This window comes from Pseudochaenichthys georgianus, chromosome 18 (assembly GCF_902827115.2).
Source record: "Pseudochaenichthys georgianus chromosome 18, fPseGeo1.2, whole genome shotgun sequence".
NCBI classification, from domain to species: domain Eukaryota; kingdom Metazoa; phylum Chordata; class Actinopteri; order Perciformes; family Channichthyidae; genus Pseudochaenichthys; species Pseudochaenichthys georgianus.
This window is the reverse complement of record NC_047520.1, coordinates 8,810,136-8,835,136: the sequence shown is the minus strand read 5'-3', so window position 1 is coordinate 8,835,136 and position 25,001 is coordinate 8,810,136. Positions and strand designations below refer to the sequence as shown.

The following is a 25,001-nucleotide window of genomic DNA, read 5'->3' as shown; positions in this document are numbered from 1 at the left end:
ATAGTCCGGAGATGTTCTCTCACGACAAAGATATTTGTAAAAACCTGTATTTAAAATGATGGCATTACCCCATGGGAATACAGCCAAGAAGAACAGGTTTAAAAAGAAACTGACACCAGAAACAAACTGTTCAAACATGTATGCCTATAAAACATATGTTTACTTTGTACAAACTTTAGATATGATCGATTATTCATCAATACTTATTTACTTTGTTTCCGCTTTCCCAAACTGTTCTTGTCTCGCATAAAATAATCTGTCGCCTTGCCAGAGCGCGCTGGAGTGTCAGGAGCGCGGCGCCAAAAATACGGGGGCGTGTTGTGCGTAAATGGCGCACATGAAAGCGCAGCAGAGTGAGGCACTCAGGACAAATAGTCGGATCTTAAAGAGTAATACAACGATTCTTAGACGATGTAAAACTTGGCTGATCGACAGGTTCTTGTTTTTCTCTGACAGGAGATTCCCTACGCGCCTGTCCAAGTGTCAACCCACACAGAATTGCAGGTATTACAGATTTTTCAAAATAAAAGTCTGGCTGGCACATACGGTACAAAGCATCGATATATCTGTTATTTTTAAGATGAATGCATTTTTGTTTATTTACCCTGGTTTATATAAACGTCATAAACTCAATTTAACTTATTCTAGGTTGTCAACACACAATATAAATAGGCTAAATATGGAGAAAATAAAATACATGACCTATGGCACATGTATTCCCAATATTGACTTGGGAAACTCAGTCAGGGCTTTCTTACCATCCACATTTATGACTGGGCAGTTAACGCACAGTGGCACAGATTTAAAACAATATATCAGGATTAACCCACTCATAGGGCAAAGATTATTGTTGGGTATGAACAATGTAAACACACCGTATATCAAATGAATTATTAAAATATTAGAGGTACATTTTGGGAATGCTTTGGTGACTCAGGGGTTAAAAACCATAAACCGCTGACCACTGTCCTCAGTTCGCGTCCGGTCAAAGGTATGTGTTGCATGTTATTCCCTATCTCTCCCCCCCCCCCCCCCCCCATCGTTTCCTGTCATCTCCTAACTGTCAGATACTGGGCATGTATAATTTTACTGACCAAAAATAGCTTTTTTATTAAATTACCTCAAAGTGTATGCTACACAGAACATATGAGGCCTTCAGGTCTTGGTACAATATTGCATCAAACGGCATGATAGTCATAAACAGACCACTTGTTTTTGAATGAAAATCTGTAATGCTGCGATAGATAAGAGTTTAGTCTACATGTGTAAGCCAAAATGAATGCTATACAAACATGACAACTGCAAATGGCTGTTGACATTTGCTGTTTAAGTGATACAATCAAAGCAGTGTGTCAGTGAACAATGAGACAACCAATCAGTCAATCAAACTTTATTTGTCAGGCATCCTTTATACAGGATAGTGCAGTTCAATGTGCTTCAGATACAAGATGTAATAACATCATTAGTAGTTAAACAGTGTGATCTCAATTTGATTAAATTATAAGGAACAAGAATACAAAAGGAAGCCTATGCAAATAATGTGAATTAACACTTTTGAATCAACACATTGATGAATAGGCAGGTTTTATAGCTTAAAAATGCTGATGTACTTTGACCTTGTGGTAAGTTGTTTTTACCGTAAACTGTGACATTTTTCATGTGTATTCATGTAAAAGTAATCAGAAAAAAAGCTGAATAAACACAGATATACTGGAAAATACTCTGACCTACTAACATTGTGATGAGATAAACAGTGTTAAATTGGAACACACTTTTTAAAGAAACAGGCAACCTGAAAGTAAAATTGAGAGTTGCCTAACAGCAAAGCGTCACCTGTGTTTCTACTTTTATTTTGAAGGAAATCCGCGGTACTTCCGGTGTATGTGCAGCTAATTGAATCTATCTTGACGTGCCTCTCCTCTGTGTAGCCTTGCGTTTGGTTGTAGCCGCATAAAGCCTCTATGCGGGCTGTGAAGTGCTCCATGTAGTAACAAAAACAAAAAACATAGGGGGCTTCAGGTGGAGGACAGCGGAGGGTTACCGGCTCTACACCGAACCTGTCAGTCGGGCACCGGAGGGATACCATGTCGAACCGAAAACACCGGGACAACCAGGAGATATGCGCCCGCAAGGTCCGAGAGCTGGCCCAGTCTGGAGTAAACAAACACTGCTTCGAGTGCAACCAGCCCGGGGTGACTTACACGGACATCACGGTGGGCAGCTTCGTCTGCACGTCGTGCTCCGGAATGCTGTGAGTAAAAAAAAAAAAAAAAAATCCTCCGCCGCGCCTCCTTCATTTACTGCTGCTGATTTAAAAAGTGACAGGCCGGAGAATGCACCACCACAACCACCACCACCCAGATTAACATGTTTTTTATTTATTAGGGGGGAGTGTGGTGCAACAGCCGGGAGTGTGTGCAGATATTAATTTACGCAGTGTCTCCCTCCTCTCCCATTCTATCTCTCTCTCTCTCTCTCTCTCTCATGCGTGTCTTCCAACATCTTCATAAACGACAGACCGCTAGTTGGTCATTTTCCAGCTCTGAGTTACGTTTAATTTCGTCATGGTGCAGGTTTGACACTAACCCCCCCCCCCTCCTTCTACTCTTCTCTCCAGTGTGGGTGTGTGTTATACGTGTGTTATATATGTATGTATGTGTGTGTGTGTGTGTGTGTGTGTGTGTGTGTGTGTGTGTGTGTGTGTGTGTGTGTGTGTGTGTGTGTGTGTGTGTGTGTGTGTGTGTGTGTGTGTGTGTGTGTGTGTGTGTGTGTGTGTGTTGTCACATTCTGTTCCGCATGTTACTCCCTCACACACTGGAAGACCATGGTTTCAGCACTTTCATTGCGCAATATCCCACATGCACACAGCAGTTGTCCCACTTTGTGTCCCCAGCATGGAGATAATAAGAGGTTCTGGTTAGTAAACACATGGGTTTCTGTCACAAGGCACCTTATTTCACACCGATTCTGCCCTCTAAAGTTCACGGTATGAAAAATGCTTCCTCTCCCACCTGCTCTGCCTTAATTTTGCCTCCTTTTTTTTGTTTACTCCAAATTCCTCTCTCCATCTCTCCCAGGAGAGGCCTCAACCCTCCCCATCGAGTCAAGTCTATCTCCATGACAACCTTCTCCCAACAGGAAGTGGAATTCCTTCAAAATCATGGCAACGAGGTGAGTGACATTCACAAATATGCATTTATGTATTTTGTATTGTCTTCTGGACACTTGTAAGGTCACCTGAGGTCAATAAACGAGTACCAAAGCTTGTTGGTCTGTGTTTTCATCTTCAGGTGTTACTGTAAAGTCCCTTTCTGGTTCTGATCTGGAATATGAAACCTCCCTCATGGCTACCAGATGAACCAGTCTTTGTTGTCAGGCTCTTTTTCTTCAGAAGAATACTTCTGCCAGGACACAAAAGGACCAGCCCTCTCTGGTCCCACCCAAACCAAGATCTATTTCCAGATGTTAATATGACTTTGTTGAGGGTTTTTTTCTATTGTTTTCTGTTCGCTACCTCCCTTTTTTATATATCAATCTTTATTAAAAGCCTCTCCACACAGCACCCATTTTAAGGAATCACTGGTGTGGGCAGCACAACAGCTGAGCTTGTATCACACAAATAAACGGTGGAGTGTTTCAGGCCTTCAAAATAAGTGCTGGCCACTTTTATGAGCTTGCTTTTGGCCAGGATTCGTGTATGGGTGAGTCAAGCATAATGGGGAGGAGAGGCAGAGGTGTGTACCGTCACCACATCGTCCTCTGAAGAGAGATCCGGCCAATCATGAGTCACAGGCTGTTATATATTGTGTGGCACTCTTGAACCAAAAACGAATTACTGATGAGATGTTCTGTTTGTGAGAGATTACCCTGACCCTTTTTTGGGTGCTGCATGACCTGCAAAATTGTCGCAAATTGTAATTGTTCTCTGGCGATATGTGTGTTTAGGTTGGGAGGAGGACATGGCTCTGCGTGTTTGACCCAAAGACGGACAGCTGCCCAGACATGAAGGACTCTCAGAAGTTCAAAGAGTTCCTTCAGGACAAATTTGAGAAGAAAAAGTGGTGAGAACTTTGGATTGGTATTCATAACTGATAGCATAAGCTAATGTGATTACAAGCCTAGAGGTGAATTGGACTGCCATTATCTGATGATTCTTTTTTATTTATTCAAATATGTGATGTTTTAAATGTCAGAAAATAGGGGGGAAATCAATAGCCTACTCAATGGTATCTTCAGAAATACTATTTTTCCTGAAACGTTTTCAAACCCTTCTCTTGGATGAATTGTCATGACATTTTCAAAAGACATTGATGGTCCCTAGAGAATTATTCTTTATGGCTTTGGTGATATTCCTAGTTTCCTCCTGTGCTAGCACTAGGTTGACATTTTTAGTTTTTATTGAAATATCTCAACAACGATAATAAGTCAGCGATGGTTGACATCATACCTGCTAAATATTACTATGTTATGAGCATGCGTACATTAGCATTTAGCTCAATTAGCTCTGTAGCACGTAGCTCCATCATTGAGTAAACACATTTTCGTCCAAAACTTCCGATAACGACCAAATACCTGCATAACAAAAGACATTTCCATCAGCCTCAGCTCAGCTGTATTTGACTGTTTAGTGCTATTTCAGAAATGCTAGCATGCTATCTTGCTAAAACAAAATGGTAAACATACCCGGGCCGCTTAACATTAGCATGTTAGCATTTTCATGATAACAATTTGATGTAAAGCGTTTTTTAGCTGCATTGTATGTAGGAACATTACTTTTTAAGGTTATAAGTGCTATAGTTACCTTAATAGCATTTTGACATTAGCATGTAGCTCATAGCACACTGAGTTTCAGTACAGTGTCACAAAGCAAGGCTGTAGACTCTTGAGTCTTGATACGGCATTTTGCTTGTTTAGGTTCAATTAATCATTGTCAGAGTTCTTAATTCAGATACATTATCTGTTAATGGATTTCAATTGTTTCAGTTTCTAAAATAAAAAGGGCACAACAGAGAAAATGAATTCCAAACAACTAATCTAACGTTTGTTCCAAATTTAGACATTTACTGTTTCAAATGGAGAAACAGTAAATGTTTTGGAAAAGTTAGCTCAAGAACAATAGCTGCTTTCATTTACTTTCCCTGAATAAATGTTCTTTGTCATGTTGTTCGATAGGCGTGTAACTCACTTAATGTCAAGCCTTGATTGTGCTTTTTACGAGGCCAAGCACTGGCACAGACTCATTTCAACGGTACTAAATAACCTGTCTCTTTCAGGCATTTTTCCAAAAGTAAGAACCGGAGAGATGTCGAGGGTCCATGGAGCCCGGGGGTCCAAGCAGTGCCCCCTTCCCACGGTCCCTTAGCGAGCCAGGCCCCCTCACATAACCTGCCTCCAAACGCCAGGTCCACAAGGCCACTGGTGAGAGAGCCTAATGTTTCATGATTGTAATGGATTGAACAAAACAAGAAAGGGAGAGGAAGAGGATTTAAGATTGAAACTGGGTGGGTATGGTTGAAATAGAGGAAGTGAAGAGGGTTAAAAAAAGATTAGAATAGAAGGTGAGGAAACCACCTGAATTCAACTACAGCAAACACACAGATGGGTTGGACAGCGAGAGGGCCAGGTAGCCTCGACATCAAAGCGGCTGCTTATGAATTATTGAGAAATCATGAAAGAGACTCACTACTTCTGCCTTTGTGTTTTTCTCCCTACCTCCCATCTGCCTCCTCTTTCTTTGTCCTGCTGTCTCTCGTCCTCCAGTCTCAGTCCCAGCTGCCGTTATGGGATCGAGCTCCTGCGATCTCGCCTGCCGACATGCGGACGGACGCGTTCACCGCTCGGCCGTCGCGCTCCCAGAGCTTCAGAGACCCCTCTCTCAAAGGTTGGAGGACGATCTCAGTCAGAGGAGTTGATATTTCGGGACTGGATGCGATCACACCCTTTACTTATTTGCCCTTTTCTTTGTCTAATATCTCTCCCATAATATAGATCCCACCCTGTGCGGGATAGAAAGACAGCGGCCGGGGTCCCTCTCGTCAGCGCTTGGAGCTCAGAGCCACGTTCCCTCTTTCCCCGCCCTGCCGCGGCCCTCAGGTGTGTCCCGCCATGTTTTCTATTCCTCCTTGGTTTCAATCAAGTTGGAAAACATTTATCACACACAATGAGTTTACCAAATTCCACATAAATCAAAAGATATTGTGCAATATATACAAAGAAAAAGGACAAAATAATACAGAGGGGGTTATTTGGTTGTAGTTCACAAAGAGTATATTCATTCGCTGGTTGTGTAACATTTTCTGAGAACTAAAGTGCTCAAACTTTTCGAGAATTTAGTTTGCCTTTTAAACAAAAATCAAAGCATATATTTGAATTATGCCTTAAGGAAGAACCAATGGGGTTGGGACTGAGAGCCATAGGCAAGCTAAAGAAGTCAGAAAGTATTTAGAGATAGACAAACACATAAAAGTTTGAAAAATATAAGCAGCTTTCATAAATTCCTGGAAAGAAATTTGACAATATGTTGCACCTAAATGTGATCAAATGAAAGTGATTCTGCAGATGAATTGATACTAAATATAAATAATATACTTTATTCTATTCTAAAGGCCTCTCGCTGTCAAATCAGCAAGTGCACAGTGTCATCGGTTGTCAGGGACATGCAGATATTCTCGCTGATTCTCACTGACAACATGTCCACTCATCACTGTGCTGTAAGTGTCGCTTTGGGAAGGGCAGAGAAAGAGAGCCTTAGCTTGCGGGCATCATTTTCATCCTGACTGTGTTCAACCATCTCATGGGTCTGTGGGTTTATGTCATCATCTAGCCCACTCGGTTGCTCTTCATAAATAGCTCAACGGGCCACTCAGCTGGCCTTAGATAACAGCAGGGAAACCGTTTCACACATCGCAGTGACAATCTCCCTCCTCCGTTAACTCTGTTTTTCTGTCTTCTGTCTGTCTCATCACACTGTCCTCTCCTCCCGACCTCTTAGCCAGTAGCTCTTTCAAAAACCACTTCACTTTAGGTAAGACGCAGCACAAACCGACGTATTTGAGTGTGTGCTGAATGGCTGAGATCGATAAGCTCTTCCTTGCTGTATCATTCATAATGAATAAATGGGCAGTATATGGGTCGTGCTGGAAGGCCATGCCTCCCATGCATTTGAATTAGCTTCATGCTAGTAGCAATTTAATAGAAAACGCAGCACTTTAACCATTAGTGGTTGATATTTTTCTTCATCAATCAGCTTTCCCTCCTCAAAGCCAGATTTGAAGCCTGGGAGGGTCACACACACACACACACACACACACACACACACACACACACACACACACACACACACACACACACACACACACACACACACACACACACACACACACACACACTGTTCCCTTAGGGGGAAAAGTTTAAAGTAATTCTATTTTTAGCCGCTACCACCCCCATAAGAAGAGGGCAGCAGATGTTGCACTCCATGTTGGTGTTGAAACACTTACAGACTATGTAGGACACAGCTGTAATCCCACGATACACATCCCAGACAAGTATTCCAGGAAGCTCAGGTATGCTAGCAGAGATAGGCGCTATCTGGAGCCTTATAGTAGTCCATGACCGCATCCCAAAAACACGCAGCTTGACTTTAGTATGCTTCATATCTTCAGATAATCTGAATCAAGTCTGGTCTGGTTTCTGTCACCAACTCCTCCACTATCAGAGGGTGCTGGATTTACACAAACATTTTTGATATCTCTCAACCCCCATGCTAACATTTTTTGCTCATACTACTAGCATGCTTTGTGGCTAATGTTTGTGGAAAGCTTGCTACCTACAAAGACTTACATTTCCTGCCTTTGTAACTGTCTAGTAACTGTATATGTGTGGTTGGCGCTTTGAAAACAGTCCAAGAACATGCTGACTAGCTGCTGTGCTTTTTAGAATCGTTTTGATAATGCTTAACCTTACATGCTAATCCTGTCTTTGACTATAGCATGGCAATGTTGAACTAGCATGAAAACGACTGCTCTGTTTCTTTTTGTCATATTGATAACTTGATATATAGCAATATCCTTTCATACAATCATTTTAATATCGATGAGGATGTAGCGCAATGAAAAAACTTTAATTTAAGTATTTTGACAAAATGATCTACCCTCAAGTAACACTTTGTTTTGTAGCTTTCAATCATATAAAATGCTCTTCCTTATCAGTTGCCTAGTTGTCATAAAATTGTATGTTCAAATGTACGTATTTTTTTCTGGGTGCTTTAAGGTATTTTGCTCATGTTGCCTTGTAGACTGAAAACATTTGACACGTATTTATATACTTTTTCCCTCAGCCCTATGCTTGCTTATACCTATACCTGCTTATTCTGTATAATTATCTGTCTATAACCTCTCATCCTGTGTCTTTGCACTGAAGCCCAGTCTTGTTTCTCGCTCTCAGGTCGTACGGTATCGGCCTCAGGGACCACTGGGCCATTCAGGGCCTTCCCCAAATCTCTCAGCGTGGACTTTGGAGGTCTGAACCATCCTCAGCAGCACTCTCTGCCCCACTCTATGTCCCAGCAGCAGCCTGGAAACGCGGGCCAGGCGACAACGCAAGCCGGCAACTCCAACCCCTCGGACAGATACGCTGCGGTGTCGCATCTGGACAGCGTCTCATGTGAGCCACCAGCAGTTGCAGGTAGGAAATATTTTAGGTAGTAAGTAGATACTTTAAATTTTCTTCTCATCTTATAGCTGTGGGTTGATTTCTCTGATTTTCTTCTAATAACAGGCATTACCCTGTATATTTATACTCCAGTACACTGTCAGCTAAAGTGTATTTCACACCTATATTTGCTAAAAGGATGTAAGATTTAGGACATCAAGTACAATTTTCCTACTGTTGGACAAATAAAAGGATTTCTGCTTTTGATGAAAACACAAATTTAGCTCATAAAGTATTACACATTTTAAAGGTTTAACCATTGGCTCCGAACCTTGTGAATAAAAGCTGTAGCAAGTTGGGCCCTATGTCATATAGAAAGCCAAAATTAGAGAACATTTCCACAAAAAAAAGAATACAAATGTGTGTGGCAGAAGTTGTTTTTTTCTTCTTTCCTTAGGAAGTTTTCTTTGTTGTGTAAGAAGTTTTTTCATTTGTAATACTTCAGTCATACATGCTTTAATTTTCATGGATGTATTGTACTTGGAATTAAGTGTTTTTTAAATTGTTGTACTAGACGAGTTTTTCTTCTACCACGAGGTTATAGATAGATAGAGAGGCTGAGCTAGAGTTGCGTGTGTGTGTGTGTGTGTGTGTGTGTGTGTGTGTGTGTGTGTGTGTGTGTGTGTGTGTGTGTGTGTGTGTGTGTGTGTGTGTGTGTGTGTGTGTGTGTGTGTGTGTTTGTGTGTGAGAGTGTGTGTGTGATGCAGATTGCCACGGCCAGCTCAACTCTGTTGCATAACATCCTTACTCCAAATACCAAGGCTTCTAGCAGCTGAATCCTGTTTATTGTGTTTACTCAGGATTGAGCACAGTCACATGTAAAGGACCTTGTTGATACGATTAAGAATCAGCCCTATTTTTCTAATAACCTAGTTGGCGATTTTATTTGTTTTAGAAGTGCTCAGGATTTATGTGAGAAGCCCTTGAGCTTCATACAAGAATCTTTGTTCCTTTCCACCTTCATCACAGCCTCCCCCTGCCTGGCAGAGAAAAGCAAGTTATTGCTTTCTGCCCCAGCTCACTTTGATTCACATCGAGACACACAGAGAGGACATTTTAATCAGGGGGATTTGTTGCGCTTTTGTTCATCTGGTGACTTACACGCTTAAGTTCAACTCTTTTACATACATTTAGATCAAAGTAGCTCTTGATCTCTTGAATTAGCGCTCACTACAGCCCTGAGGTCATATTGTGTTCCGTTTGAAACGCTTGTGCGCAGCTCCACCTGCTGGCCCTCCGCAGTACAACGCCCTCTTCGGAAACAGGCTGTCATCCAGCTCCACTCCTGCCAGGTACGGAGAACAAAACGTGTCAAATCAGCTTCTGCTCAACATAAATTCCCTGCGTGTGAAGCCCTTCTTTAATGTGTTTTTCTACTTTTCCCCAGTTCCCCCGGTGTCGAAACAGTCTCCGGCTCCCAAACGTTTGCAAGTAGGTACCCAGCATGCACTGCCTCCTGCTATACGTTGACGATCTGCTCATTCATCTCTAACTCTGTCCAACACCCCTAATTAAGATGCATCTGAGCAGTGTTGGTTTGAATAGACAGGAATGCACCCTGTACCCCACCACAGTGTGAACTATCTCCCCCGTCTCTTCTCCCCCTCTCTGTCTCAGATTTCCCCAACCCATTCAGCTCTAGCTCGGCCACCCAGCAGCCCGTTGCTCTCTCCCCCAGTAACCCCTTCAGCAGCTCATCAGGAGGTGAGGCTCGTGTTCAGGGTCTGCACACGTCGCTCTGTTAAGCTCTGCTTCAGAGGAGGGGAGCTCGCTGCAAGTGTTTTTTTGATTGGAATGAATGTATACGTTAATTCAAAAAATGTGTATGCGGATTTATTGCCAACGTTTTTTTTTATAAGGAAAGGGTTTTGTTTTTCTGAGATTAGCCTTTGCAATACTCAAGCCCATTTTTTTTTTAAGATAAAAATGATTCTATCTAGAATCGTTTTTTAAGACCTTACAGTAACATTTTCATTTTATTTACTGTTAGGTAGATCATGAGTTTAAATGATCCAAATATTTGCTCAGCTGATGAGTCAATATTTGGATACTAGATTTTTGAATACACTTGCTAAGTATAGCAAATATTTGCTCAGGTGCCAGCTTTCAAATGTGGTTCATATCTTTTTTAATGAAATATCTGGGGCAAACCAAACGTTGATACGCTGGCAAAAACAGTTTTTATTAGCAGTTGTTCATTTTAGCACATAGTTATAACTGATATCACAAACTTTATTCCTCATTTCTGAATAAACAACTGGAGGTTTGACAATTTGATATGTACCAATAAATAATTCATTCAATAATTTTTTTATTTAAGTATTCAATTTGTATTTGACCACTCATAGCTTATTACTGTTTCCTCTAGGGTTCCATGTTAAATACAGAAATGATTATACAAATACTTCCCTGATCTCACTCTCTGTGTGTGTGTGTGTGTGTGTGTGTGTGTGTGTGTGTGTGTGTGTGTGTGTGTGTGTGTGTGTGTGTGTGTGTGTGTGTGTGTGTGTGTGTGTGTGTGTGTGTGTGTGTGTGTGTGTGTGTGTGTGTGTGTGTGTGTGTGTGTGTGTGTGTGTGTGTGTGTGTGTGTGTGTGTGTGTGTGTGTGTGTGTGTGTGTCTTCTCTGCAGGTGACTCCGGTGAGTTTGTCACCTCGCCCACCCCCGTCGTCTTTCCTCCGTCCGCCTCCTACCCGGCACTCAACACCCAGAATGCATTTCACCATGAGTCAGCCAGCAACCAGGAATCCAATGGTAACAAATCTTCTAGATTTTATTTGTCATAGTCCAAGGTGGCGTCTTTACATAGAAAATAGATTTAAAGGTCCCATGTCATGGCCATTTCTACTGATCACACTTCCATTGTTGAGGTCTGCTAGAATAGATTTACATTGTGCAATGTTCCAAACTCACATTGGTTTCTCATACAGCATCTCTGTGTAGTATGTGTATTCTCTCTGTCCTAAACGGCTTGTTGGAGCGCCTGTCCCCCCCGCCCTCCCTATGAGCCCACTGTGCTCTGATGTGTGTTACAATGGCGTTTGTTAGCAACCAGAAAATGACACCAGCAATGACAAACAGATGAGAATGCTGCATGGGGTCTGGGTGCCGTGTTGGTGGGACGTTGCGGGGCTCGCTGCTCCGCCCTTTGAGACTCGAGGAGCGAACAGTGTGAGCTGGATTACTGGTGTCCTGGTTGCTGCGTGGGGTCTGCGAGACACGGCGAAACTCAGCCTGAGCACACACACGCGAGTTTGTGGCGAACTGTGAGTGGAGATCCACGCAGCTGCGGCTGAGAAAAGATAAGGCTGAGTGAGTGTGTGTGTGTGTGTGAGGAGCTCCACGGATTGGTCCATTTGGTCGTCGTTACGTCACTTGATAACAGGAAGAAAAAGAGAAAGCTCCAACGAGGCGTTCTGGGGCAGCACAGACAGGTCTTTTCTGTGTTACAGTTTTACTCGCTACAGGGTGCACTTTGAGGGTTTGTGACTCTGCAGAACGTTTACATGCAGAAAAACATCATAACACACAAGGGGACGGGTAATAACCGGAAAAGCATGACATGGGACCTTTAAGAGCGGGATCCTGGTAAAATAAAAATATAATGTATAATGTTTGTGTCTTTGACATTAGCACTGCTATGCAGCCACCTGTGCCCTGTACAACGAAGCCAGTTCAAACCCTGGATATGTTTGAGTTATCTAAACTAACCCTAACAAACGAGATCTCGACGCTGGTTAATATCAACTCGGTAAATCAAGCCTGGGCTTCTCTCACCAGCTGAGAGCGCTTTCGCGTGAAAGGGGTGGGGTTAGCAACATTTGACCAATCACAAACAGGGACAAGTGTACAGACATACTTCATTAATGAAATGTAAACTAATATTAGACAAATATGAACTTTAAAGTTCATATTTGTCTAATATTAGTCATCCATGACTTAAACATAATAATCCAGGATACAAGCCACCTGCAAGGTGAATACAGAACAACTGGTTACAAAATAAATTACCGAGTGTTTGAAAGCGTAACAGTTTTATGATATCACTGCCCCATCTAAGACACGAGTGGATCTGACTTTAATTACATTTGTCTCGAGTGTTTCGTCAACCTAATGTGTTGCTTAAAATAATACTTCTGCATACAGTATGTGACACTGTGAGTGTTGCACGGCCAGATACGGCTCAGCTGACTCAGATAAGGAGATAATATAGGCTATGATATTATATGATCAATGATCTGATTGAATGTGATATGAATGATAAGTGCGACACGTCGGCGTCTTCTCTGCATACAGCAGTTTAAACTGTATTTCCTTTATCCTGTAATATGACTTGAGAGATTTAAACTCCGCACACTGAGCTCTGATTGGTCAGCAGGCGGTGCTTTCACTGAGTTGATCTCTTATCTATAGACGCCGGAGGCGGGCAGCGTCAGGTAAAAAAAGTGATTTAGCCTTCCCAAACCTGAGCCTCACGCGCCACCTATGCACCAGACCATCCTTCGATGAAATCCTCAGACACTCGCCCAGCCCCCTTACTGTGTATCGCTCACTGATTGGACGATGCAGCGCATGCACTGATCTGATGCTTCTTGACCTGAGAGCAGTTTCCCAGCGGAGTGAAGAAAACAGATGAACCTCACGGGAGTCACTTCTCAGTTTATACCGTGTTTTGTTTCAATTAATGCATCATTTAGTTACAAATATGTGATATATCTGAACAACAAAGTGGTCAAAAATCATTTTCTTCATTTATTGGAAACATTTTCATGATCGCTTTTTTCGTTTTACATTTTTATTTATTGTCATTTCCATTCAGTCAGTCATTAAGTGCTATTAAAATGTTAATGTGCTACATATCCACACAAAGAAACAAAGTGTGCAATCCAATGAATGTTAATCTGACTGGGTTTTGATAGATAATATATCTCTTTTTCTTCTCAATTATTTTATTTCTATTGTGCACTCTAATCAATATTAATCCAACTATTGTTCGTTTATACATTTTAAGAATGGCGTTTATCTTTTTTGAAAATGAGTTCTTATTTTATTTAATGTATTTGGGTCCACAACAGATGATACACATGTTTGTGTCAGTAAATGTGTACTAACAGAGGCGGGGGTGTGTGTGGAAATAACGGGGACAGAGCTGCTGTCAGACGATCAGCTGTGCGGCGTCATCACAAACGGTCGTCGCTTCACGTGATGCTCCGGAGGAAAGGACGTCCCATTGCTCTTAAAACTCATTTCCCTGCTTCTCGTGGTTTCCTTGCATCTCTCTCCGTGCTTCCCTGGTGGGAGGGACTAGTCGCAGGGAAACGACACAAGTGAGGGACGCAAGGAATCGATTTAACCGAAGTGAGAAGCGCCCAGGGAGAACAGAACAGTAAAACAAAACCCGTTATCAGACAGACAAAACTAAAACCGTGACATAACACCAAGATCGTGACACTATCACACTTGAATACATGAAAAATGTGATTCTTTCGTTGTTTTGTTGTACATTTTTTGCGGCAAATTGGAGAGCAAGTCATTTTTTGGAACTCAGTGAATACCCGTAGAGATGGAAGCAGAATATTTTTGCTAGAATGAAACGTGTAAAATGGGAAAATCATGTATTATTTTTGCAATACATTTTGAATTTTGGACTCTACAATGTTCTGGATTTATTTGAAATGACGAGTCAAATAATCCTACATCACCAACACTGGAATTTAATTTAATGTAATCGTTTATTTGGCAGGGACAATGCACGGTAAACATTCAAATGTGTCAAGCGTTACAGTGCCAGATTTAGCTTTGAGCTAATTTCCATCCGCAGTCCCTCACATAAAACATTTAAGAAGTTTACATTTGACAAACATAGCAAAAACAAAATACATGATATGCAAGAGCATACACAAGTATTTATGACATCATGGTAATACAATATAGCAGCAAATACATGTAAAGTGCAAGAGAGGATACAAGAGCTACATAAAGTGCAAGAGATACCCCTGTATTAAAGTGCATTTAACGGAGATTCAATTTCATTTCAAATCTTTATTTATACAGATAAATCCCATTGAGATCATTGATCTCTTTTTCAAGGGAGACCTGCTCATGCGTGTCAATTTTACAAATAGTATCATTTGAGTGATTTAAGTGTAATTTAATCTTTATCTGCAACATATCAAATTGAAGCAGATTGAATCAACATGCCAAACGAAAGAAAAAGCATTCATATGTGGTTTGTAATGTAAGCGTTATGGATACAGCTTCAAACTATTAGATTACAGCCTTATCTCATCGATATATTCAGCATTCAAAATGAACACCCTGCTCCCACACTGCAGCTGTGGCAGTTTGACGTGTACAGTGTGTGCGTTGGCTGCAGATCGAACACTGAGGCTCCAAATCATTCATTATTGCCCCAGTGTTCACCAGGAAGCGCTCAGGAATACCAATACTCTGCTGCTGTCTTCACACCACTAAGCATGTTTCCTTTTCTGTCTCGTCCTGTGTGTGTGTTTCAGGTTTCGCCTCCTTCCCCGCGCCCGACTCTCAGCCCAAAGTCCCTCGTCCGATGTCGGTGAACCCGTTTACGGTGAGTTCACTGCCTGGCAAACAAAAGTAGGGGAGATTAAAGAGGGGCTAATTGGTATTTGTGTGCAAGCTCTCCCTTTCTCCAAACAGGAAGTGTATTGAAGTCCCCTCTGCCCGTTCTCACCCCCTTCCTCTCTTGTCTTTCAGGGCAATGTTTACGCCAGTAGAGGGACGTCGCGAAACCCTTTCATCTGACCCCCCCCTTCTCTTCTTACTTCATCTCTGGGAAAAAAGGGAGAACTTGAGGAGTAGCTGCCATCTCAATGCCTCTGGAGTATTCTCCCCCTCTATGGGAGCCTCTCTCCCCCCCCCTCTGTCTGTGTTTACGTGTTATAGTGAGGAACAAAAAAATGTGTGAATGTAATTATGGTATTCATGTGTGTCTGAGATCGGTCGCCTGCTGTGTTTGTACCATATGTCAAAAAAGGTGTTTGTGTGCCAGTAGACGCCACCTCAGGGCTCTGTGGGAGTCGAGAGTAGAACAACGCCTCTATGATTTTTGCAGAAACAAAACACACACACATGTCGCTGCTGCTACTTTGCTTTCATCTCCTGCTTTAAAGTGCAAAAGAACCAGCCTGTCTGTGCATCAGCGTCTTCTAAACAAACGAGTCAGTCGTCCAAAAGGATGAGCCGGATCGTGAGTTTCTAGGACAGCCTTAACAGCCTCCTGGTGCACGGGAGTTAGCCTCTAAAGATGAGACAGGATTTTCTCCGTGTTGAGTGTGTGGAACATATTTGCATTAGTCATCGTTTTTTTTCTTCTTCCCAGGTCATCCTTTTGAAGGAAAATGTATGTTTTCCACTTCCTAGGCTGCATGCGCTTAGAGGGCTAAAAGGAGATGCTACTGAATGTAAAAGAAATTTCAGAATAACTTAAATGTGTATAAACAGTTCGTCATTGCTTCACGTTCCGGACCATAATGTTTTCTTGTTTTGTTTTTTGTTGACATGGAGGCGAAGTTCATTTCCTCGTATATGCCAAAAAGAAAAGAGATTAATGTGTCTTTGTGAAGACGAGTATTCATGTTCATAAAATCAGTTTGTTGCTTCTTAAGACAGTTTGGCTCTGGGTGTTTCTTTACTTTATTTATAGTCTCTTTCAAAACTGTGAAATGACATGGAGAACCAGAGGTGGGAAGTAACTAAGGCCCCAGCCACACGAGGACGAAAACGGCTAAACGCATAAGATTAACGCAAACGCAATCGCAAAAAAGTTTCCGTCCACACGCAATAGTTATCCGGATAGTGTCTGTCCACACGAGACAGCTCCGTTTAGCTCCAACCGCTGGAGAAGCTGCAGTACATATGCAGGAGCCTGTACGTGGCGCTGTAACTTCCTCCACAAAAGCAGCGAAGAAGCATGGTTGTCATGGTTGCCCTTCTGTTTATTCTCTGCGGTGGGGGCCGAGGGAACCGGGCAGAGTTTTTCACCAGTCAGCGTGTATTAAAGTTTAAATCTTCCGACAAAATTATAAAAGTGCCGGTCAAAGGTCTTCTTTGTTATTTATTGAGCTTTAAAATAAATGAATAACGACTCTATATAATATAATGATAAAATACACGGAGCCTCTCTTTTTCCTCCCTCTCTTCGGACAGCGTCAGTGTCTGTCTCATGCAGCAGCTGATCCAGTAATGAGTGACCCGGCCGACAGTAAAAATAAACATATGTATAACTAGTTTAGGGAGTTTGACAGGTAATTAAAATAGCTAAGGGTGATGATCTGACTTGAAGTGTGTGTTTTGCTCCGTTCACTGCTGCATCAGAGCGGGAGGAGCTGCAGGTGAGCAGAGCGCGTTTAGGTCCATATCGAGAGAAAGATAAATAATCTGAATTCAGTGTGCAGTTTACTTTGACGCGGGGATGAGCAGCAGAGGTGGGGAGAGGCGGGGCTATTGCCTCATCATTATCAGAAAATGATCGTATAGGGTGTACACACGGAGCCGTTGGACCCCCCAGAGCGTTGCGTCAGTAGCGTAGGCAGAAATGTACTTTAGGGTGAGCCTGTAAAAAATAGGGTAGGCCAGATTTTTCTTCTGGCATCAGAAGCTAACAACAATCCCCGCCGGTACCGGTGGCAGATTACTTTTGGAATACTTTCTTTTTCCATAACAGATGGGTATGTTTTGGTGAACAGGAGACACTTATGTTACTGTTAATGGCTTATCAAGAGCACAAACACAACATCTTGGTGTAATTCTGGACAGCTCTCTCATCTGCACCCCACATAAAAAACATCACCCGGACTGCAATCTTTGTACTGTCTTAAAACCTTCCTTGGAATATGTTATGAATTGTAAGGTGTCCTTGGGTACTTTGAAACTAAGGCGCCCCTAAATAGAATGAATTATCATTATTATTATCTGAAACGATGTAATAACTTTTAAAACTTGTTCCAGTCACTTGCCCCGGATGCATTCAGCAGCAGCAGGCCATTCACTTTGATTTCATCCCGTTATAAATGTCATCATTTCGACAATAAAGAAATGCTACATAAACGTTATCTTCCACATTTTATCTAACCATCTCCGTTTCTAACTTTCAATATATTTAAAAAGATATCTCTCTCTCTCATCTGCGTGTGGGGGCGGGCCTCACAGACACGCTGCATCTCTCTCTCTCTCTCTCTCTCTCTCTCTCTCTCTCTCTCTCTCTCTCTCTCTCTCTCTCTCTCTCTCTCTCTCTCTCTCACAGACATGCTGCAGCGCTGTGCAGTGTGCACACAGTTCTGCCGGTAATGAATATTACATTTTCCACCAATAAGTACAACATGTATTCACTTCAGGTTTACGAAAGTAATTGTAATCAGATTACTCGTTTTTCAAATGTAACGCCAGCTGAATACACTTGATTTTTGTATTCTGATTACGTAACGCCGTTACATGTATTCCGTTACAACCCAACCCTGTGTATATCTCTCCGGACTGTCCACCAGCAGATGAAAAACACCCACCTCTCGGCCTCTTCCAAGGGACGAGGGAACCGTGCGGCAGAGTTTCAGTTAACATTTGTTTTCTGCCCAGAAGCAGGAGATGGAGACGTGGGGAGAGGGAGACGTGGGGAGAGGGAGACGGGGCTATTTCATCGTTATCAGAAAATGATCGTATAGATCGCTGCTAGATGAGGGCAGTGGGGGCTCTTCTTGGAGTCTGGCTTTTAAAAAAAAAAAAAAGTTCATTAGTGAACTTTGAGCCATCATTTATTTTGCAGGAAGCTCTCTGCCTCTCTCACGTTATTATGGCGTGTGCAGGAACCAACAATCAGTTTTTACCGTAAATGAGTTTGGTTCAGACTGGATAAAACACATACAACATTAATTAAACTTGATATTTGTTCACTTGAATTTCACTTTGAATGCTTGGATATTCTCAATGGGTGAATACATTTTTTTTATAATAATAATAAAAAAAATTAAATAAAAAAATTTAATTTAAAAAAATGTAAATGACACCGAAGCTTTCTCAGGGTGGGCCAATGAGTAAACTGGGTGGGCCTGGGCCCTATGGTGGCTACGCCACTGCGTTGCGTATGCCGTTCTATCCACCTTGGGACCAAGCCCCCAGGAAGTGCGCCGGAGTCTGATGAGAATATTCGTTGTGGCCAAACGGCGGTACTACACTTCCGTTTGGTTGCTGGGCCCGGAAACACTTTTTCCCATTGACTTACATTGGGAAAGAGTGGTCTGTGAAGAGTTTATCGCCGGCCACAAGAGGGCAGCGTCACTGCTGTCGCTGCCCGGATATGCCGTGCTTTGACCCGGTAGTGCTTAGCGGCCATTTTAGTTCACATGTTGTTCATTCACTCCGCCTCGGGTTGAGACGTTCATCCACTCACTCATGTAAGACTGTTTCCACTACTGTTTAGTGTGTCTTTAATATATGTAATTTAATATATGTGTATTGGTCATGATATGCATGTATATAATACATGCATATAATACTGTCAGCTTATATAATACTGTCAGCTTATCCTGCGGCATTGCTCTGTTTCAGGGTGTCGTCATCTTTGTCAATAAAGTACCAAGACTGACATTGAGGAGTGTGTTTCTTCATGACGACACCATGGTCATTGTTGGATGCCCTGTCCCCGGCTGCGAGTTCGAATCCCAAGACTTGTCTGAAGCACTCGTCATTGCTATATTGACGATTCATGGATTTAGCCACCAGCACGCAGCGCCTGTCATGGCCGCGCCAGCCCAGGCCCCAGCCCCTCACGGCCCGAGACTCGATCGGCCCAAAGTTGATGTGGGCGTGTCGATAGAGGAATGGAACGTGTTCATCCGCCGATGGGACGTATTTCGCGCCGGCTCAGGCATAGGGGATGCCCAGGCCCCCTTCCAGCTATTTCAGTGCGCTGGACCTGTACTTGGAGACAGCCTGTTGAAAGCCGCTCCCGACGCCGCTTCCGGACCCTTGCCGGACCTAATCACCGTCATGCGTTCCCTAGCTGTCATCCCAGTCGCTACATGCGTCCTGCGCACCGAGCTACTTCAGCTCCGCCAGGAACGCGATGAGACATTCCGTGCATTCGCTGCCAGAGTGCGGGGTAAAGCAGAGACATGTGCATATAATGCGGTATGCGAGTGTGGTAAGGACGTGGACTATACCGACCACATCATCCGTGATGTTCTGCTCAATGGCATTTATGACTCGGACATACGCCGCGAGACGCTGGGGACACCTGACGTCCTGGTTAAGCCAGTTAATAACGTAATTGCACTCGTCGAGAACAGAGAGATGGCCCGTAACGCTCTCCCGTCGTCCTCCCTATCAGCCATGTCGTCATTCCGGCGCCTAAAGACGACTCCACAGACGAGCCCCACCCCGAGCCCTGCGGACGGGGCTAAACGTGCCTCGTGCCCGGAATTTAAGAGCGTCTTTAACGTCTTCACGGAGGGGCCTCGCGGGTGGAATCCTAAGCCTCACCAGGTGTGCATCGGCTGCTATAGGGCCCGCCGACGACAGAGGCGTCAACAGCCGTCGTCCGACAGTCAACAGGCCGCCATGGGGTGGGAGCCGGTCTCCCAGGTCTCATCGGTGCAAGCTGGGGCCTGCCCTGGCCGACGTCACAGGAGCCATCGCCGACGCCGCGCCCCGACGTCGCACGGATGTGTCAACAGACAAGCACCTATCAGACTCGAGCACCACATCTTCTCCAAGGGCGAATGGAGACGGGCCAGGCTGAGAGACCACCCCCGAGCATTAATCACCATCTCGATGGACATGGCAGTCGGGCTGAGGGATGGCACCGGCAACCGGGGCTCGGCCGACGGAGCTCGGATATCCGCCGTCGCGGACACTGGCGCGCAATCGGACCTTTGGTCGCTGGAGGAGTTCCTGGCCTGCGGCTTCTCGCGGGACGACCTGCGACCCGTCAGCCTCAGCCTGTCAGCCGCCAACCGCTCCCCTATATCCATCGAGGGGGCGTTCTTCGCTAGGCTCTCGACAACCTGCAGTGGGGGGCGTGTCACATCCTGCCGTTCCATGGTATATGTGAGCAGCTCGGTCCGGGCTATGTACCTCTCCTACGAGTCGTTGCTCAACCTCGGCCTATTGCCCGCGAACTTCCCATCGGACGACGTTGCAGGGGGGCACAAGGAAAGGCGTAGCCATGACACGGCTGACACGCCAGACCAGCCCTTGTCCGTCAATGCGACGAGGTCAGCCAACGGCGGCTGTGTGGGGCCAGGTGACCCCCGGGACGCCCAGCAGTGATGTACCTGAACGCGTTCAATGAACGATCGTTCATGAATGCGTTCATATTTTGGGCGAACGTGAACTGAACGTACTGTATTTCCGCTAGATGAACGTAATTGAGAACGCGTTCATTCTCAGCACTGTATAACGGCGTTCAAAAGTGCGTTCATTCTCAGCACTGTATTATAACGGCGTTCAAAAGTGTGCCAGATTTCATATGCCTTCCAGCCGAAAACCCAGTTAAAACACACCGTAAACAGGCTTCAAAATAATGCGGAAAACCACCCAATCTGGCAACAGCAAACTGCCTGTGACGCGTACGCGCGTGTCACCCCTGGCTGTCGCACTAAAATATACGTCATCAGACTCCTCACAACAAACAATGTGGAACCGCGGAACCGGCGAGCATTGCATGAATTAGTATGGACGAAGCCGAGAGCAGCAGTAGCAGCACTCGCTCAGAGTCAGACTATACGGCGTCGGCGTATGAACATTTAAAAGACTTTTATGTTAACGTCAGTACTGACTCAGACGGCAGAAATCTAACGTTTGTCTGTAAACTGTGTCCGCCCGGTTTGAAAAAGCAAGTCCGTACATCGACGACGTCGACAGCAAACCTTAAACGGCACATTGAGAACAAGCACACGACTAGCCTTTCAAGGTATGTGCGAGTGGCGAATAAAAAAGAGAGCCAAAACAGATCCTCTACCACCCAAATCCCATTAACATTGTACAGGAGCGGCCCTGTTGTCACTGTCTCCCAGCCGCAGCTAGACAACCTGGTTTTGCAGTACATCACTGGAGACCTGCAGCCTTTGAGTAAAGTGGAAAGGCCAGCTTTCATAAACCTAATTAAAGGGTTGCAGCCATCCAAAAAAGTGCCATCAAGAAAAAGAATACAGACACTGCTAAACAAGCAATTTCAAGAAAACATATGTGAACTTAAATCTGTACTCTCTGACGTCGATGCTGTGTGCACAACAGCAGATTGCTGGACAGCTGTGAATAAGTCCTTTATAGGCATCACTATACACTGGCTAAACAAAAGTGATGTTTCTGAGAGACACTCTGCAGTACTGGCATGCCGGCGGATTAAAGGAGCACATACACACGATGTATTGGCAAAAGTATTGTCAGATGTGAACAAAGAATTCAAGATCCACAACAAGGTTGTGTGTACAGTAACAGACAACGCTTCAAATTTTGTCAAGGCATTCAACTGTTTTGGGATGGACATGGCTATTGATGCCGAAGAGCCAGAGACAGTGGTCAACTTGGATGAAACTGAAAGTAAAGATGCCAATGAACCAGATTCAGCCTTTGCTGCCGCCAGTGAGAGCTCAGATGAAGATGACCAGATGGAGCCTGAGCCTCTGTCAGATTTGGATCATCCCTCTCTCCCCCCTCACAGAAGGTGCATGGCTCACACCTTGAATCTAGTGGCCAAAGATACAGAAAAGGTAACTGAAAAATGCTACAAAGCAATGTCGAGGGCTGTTTTTGCAAAAGCATCTGCTCTGTGGAACAAGGTTAAGCGGAGTTCAAAGGCTTCTGATACTGTGGAGGAAAAGCTTGGGATTAGCTTTGTTGCGCCAAATGACACAAGATGGAACTCTGTATTTCTTTCCATGGAGCGACTGTCTCGCATTGCAACACTAACGACCAAGGCAGAAATGAATGTGGATGAGGTCACCTCTGCAAATGATGCCACTCCCCTACATGACAAGCTGCTCCTGCACGATGTGAGTGATGAGTTTGGCTTTCGTCGATTCTCACCAGATGAAGTCAACTTCATACACAAGTTTGTGGATGTGATGAGGCCTTTGGCACTTGCACTAAACATCCTCCAAGCAGAGAAGAACATCTTTCTTGGGTACCTGGCTCCAACCATTGTGCAACTGCAATGTCATATGAATGACCTGTTGGATGAGAGCACAAAACCCACTGCTGCACAGGGTCTCATTACATGCCGTCCCCTCATAAAGAGCATCTTGCAGTCACTGAGCACAAGGCTGGCAGGTCTTTTGGAGAAGAGGGAGCACATACTGTCCGCTATACTGGTGCCAAGATTCAAGCTTGACTGGGTCCAAGATGAGGAGAAACATGTGCAGTACAGATTGATGCTGAAAAGAGAATTGCAAACTAACTCTGATGACTCGGATGCAAGAGACTCAGGTCAAACCCAGTCCAGTGGCGAAAGTAACAAGAAAGATCCTGCAGCTTCATTCTTCAGATTTAACAGAAACCCTCAGGTTCCTCAAAAATCTGAAGTGGACACTTATTTGGATGCCCCAACCACAGATGGGTTTGATGAGTACATGCAGTTTCCAAAACTCAAAAGGCTGTTCATAAAACACAACACAGCACTGCCCTCAAGCGCTCCGGTAGAGAGGCTCTTCAGCATCGGTGGTCAAATATTCAGGTAGGGATGAGCTGTGATTATATTCCTAATCTAATTATTTCAGTAATTGCCATTTGCCTCAGTACACAATTCCTTTAATACAGATTACTGTTACAATGTTTGCCACAATAATCATGATGTTAAAATGCCTTCTCTTCTTCTTCTTTTTTCATCTCATTCAGGCCCAGGAGAAACCGGTTGGGAGATGACAACTTTGAGAAGCAGCTGATCTTGAATGCCAACAAAAATAGGTATATATATATATAAGGTATATATATTATTGTTGTGACCTGTTTGTTGGGTTATAGAAGTACAATGTATTGCTAATGGAGATGAGTATATTGGTGTGCAGAGGTGAGCTGCATAAAAATAACAGTCAGAGCATATCTTGTTTTTGTTTTTACAGGAAGCAAGAAACAGCAGATCCACCAGGGAGTGACCAGACCACTTTGACCAGTCACAGAGGATCTTCATTCAGATAAGGCATTTTCAGGATGGACAGAAAGTAACAATGTCCTTGCCCCTGCACACTTTTGGACTCTTTTTTTATTTTCACAAATTATTATTTGTGATTTAGTTATTTATTTGAACTGTAACCAGTGGTGACAGATCTTCACTCATTATTTTCACTCACACTGGACAGAAAGTAATAGCAGTACTGTCCATGGGCCTTGGACTCTGACTGACTCTTTAAGTTATTGGGTTTTTTTACCTATTTTTTTTACCTTTTTTACCTCATTCATTTGGGCTGAATATTACACCTAAGTTATGACCCAAGTTATAGAACTTTTTGTTCTTTGGGCAAACAAGTCAGGAAAAAAAAGAATGCGACTGACTTATTGAAAAGAGAATTAATGTTTAAATGTTTTGCACTTTGAGGTACAACCTTAGTTTCATACCTCAGCCTCGTTCCTACCTCGTGTTGTGTTAGTACAGAGTTATGTCGGCACATGTTTATATGTTATATGTTTGCACAATGACTACTTTCACTTTTGGTACTTTAAGTATGTTTAGATTATTATACTTAATAAAGACCATTCAAGCAGCACGTCTTTCCTCATGTTTTTGAAAATATACTGTAGAGATTAAAGCTGCAGCTGCTACTAGTGTGGACTGAATGGGCGGCAGCAAAGCGTTATGGAAATGCCAGTATTCTGATTGATGTCTGTGGTTCTATATGGGTTGTGGCAATCATTTTGACAAATAATAGCTCGCAGCAACGTATTGAAAAAAGAACTATAAACTATAAATTAGTTCATTTTTGAAACCATGAACTTTAGTTCAACATTTTGAATTATGAACTATGAACTGAACTAGTTCATTTTAAAATTTGTGAACTGTGAACTGAACTAGTTCATGTAGAAAGTGAACTTTCCCAACACTGACGCCCAGTGCACATGTCCTCAGCGCACGGTCCCCCCGGCGCGCCCCGTAGCACTGCTGTTCCTTTGTAAGCCAGAGAACAATAACAGGATGAAAGATTGGCTACTCGGGAGATATGCCTCGTCAACGTTCAATACTTGCCCCCATCGAGCACTACCATGCATGGAGGGGCCACCTATCGAGATGCACGTGGACCCCGCAGCTACGCCTAGGGCATGTCACACCGCG

The 25,001-nt window shown here is 43.6% G+C and overlaps 2 protein-coding genes across 6 annotated transcripts; both read left to right on the top strand.

Moving 5' to 3' along the window:
* Nucleotides 1-1,904: 1,904 nt before the first annotated feature.
* Nucleotides 1,905-16,349, top strand: agfg2 (ArfGAP with FG repeats 2). Of its 5 annotated transcripts, none has more exons than XM_034106208.2 (15): nucleotides 1,905-2,251; nucleotides 2,518-2,546; nucleotides 3,078-3,171; nucleotides 3,946-4,061; nucleotides 5,274-5,418; nucleotides 5,761-5,881; nucleotides 5,989-6,093; nucleotides 6,992-7,024; nucleotides 8,443-8,682; nucleotides 9,929-10,001; nucleotides 10,097-10,140; nucleotides 10,327-10,413; nucleotides 11,339-11,461; nucleotides 15,223-15,293; nucleotides 15,440-16,349. In XM_034106208.2, the coding sequence occupies exons 1-15, from the start codon at nucleotides 2,120-2,122 to the stop codon at nucleotides 15,485-15,487; spliced, it is 1,461 nt and encodes a 486-aa protein (XP_033962099.1). In that variant the 5' UTR covers nucleotides 1,905-2,119; the 3' UTR covers nucleotides 15,488-16,349. The 5 variants fall into 5 exon arrangements, with proteins under 5 accessions (XP_033962099.1, XP_033962097.1, XP_033962100.1 ...); XM_034106206.2 differs by having other exon boundaries at nucleotides 2,518-2,573; XM_034106209.2 differs by lacking the exon at nucleotides 6,992-7,024 and having other exon boundaries at nucleotides 2,518-2,573.
* Nucleotides 16,350-22,567: 6,218 nt separating this feature from the next.
* Nucleotides 22,568-24,356, top strand: LOC117464009 (zinc finger BED domain-containing protein 4-like). Its single transcript, XM_034106540.2, has 3 exons — nucleotides 22,568-23,411; nucleotides 23,573-23,641; nucleotides 23,797-24,356. Exons 1-3 carry the CDS (start codon nucleotides 22,618-22,620, stop codon nucleotides 23,870-23,872), a joined length of 939 nt encoding a protein of 312 aa, XP_033962431.1. The 5' UTR covers nucleotides 22,568-22,617; the 3' UTR covers nucleotides 23,873-24,356.
* The last annotated feature ends 645 nt before the right edge of the window (nucleotides 24,357-25,001 follow it).

What these genes read in the sequence shown, in the direction of transcription:
- agfg2 (XM_034106206.2), top strand. Translation starts at nt 2,120, where the DNA reads ATGCGCCCGCAAGGTCCGAGAGCTGGCCCAGTCTGGAGTAAACAAACA. An exon ending in CCAGGTCCACAAGGCCACTG is followed by an intron (nt 5,419 to 5,760) that starts GTGAGAGAGCCT and finishes CTCGTCCTCCAG; the next exon opens with TCTCAGTCCCAGCTGCCGTT. An exon ending in CGGCTCCCAAACGTTTGCAA is followed by an intron (nt 10,141 to 10,326) that starts GTAGGTACCCAG and finishes TCTCTGTCTCAG; the next exon opens with ATTTCCCCAACCCATTCAGC.
- LOC117464009 (XM_034106540.2), top strand. Translation starts at nt 22,618, where the DNA reads ATGGAGCGACTGTCTCGCATTGCAACACTAACGACCAAGGCAGAAATG. An exon ending in ATCGGTGGTCAAATATTCAG is followed by an intron (nt 23,412 to 23,572) that starts GTAGGGATGAGC and finishes CATCTCATTCAG; the next exon opens with GCCCAGGAGAAACCGGTTGG. An exon ending in TTGAATGCCAACAAAAATAG is followed by an intron (nt 23,642 to 23,796) that starts GTATATATATAT and finishes TTGTTTTTACAG; the next exon opens with GAAGCAAGAAACAGCAGATC.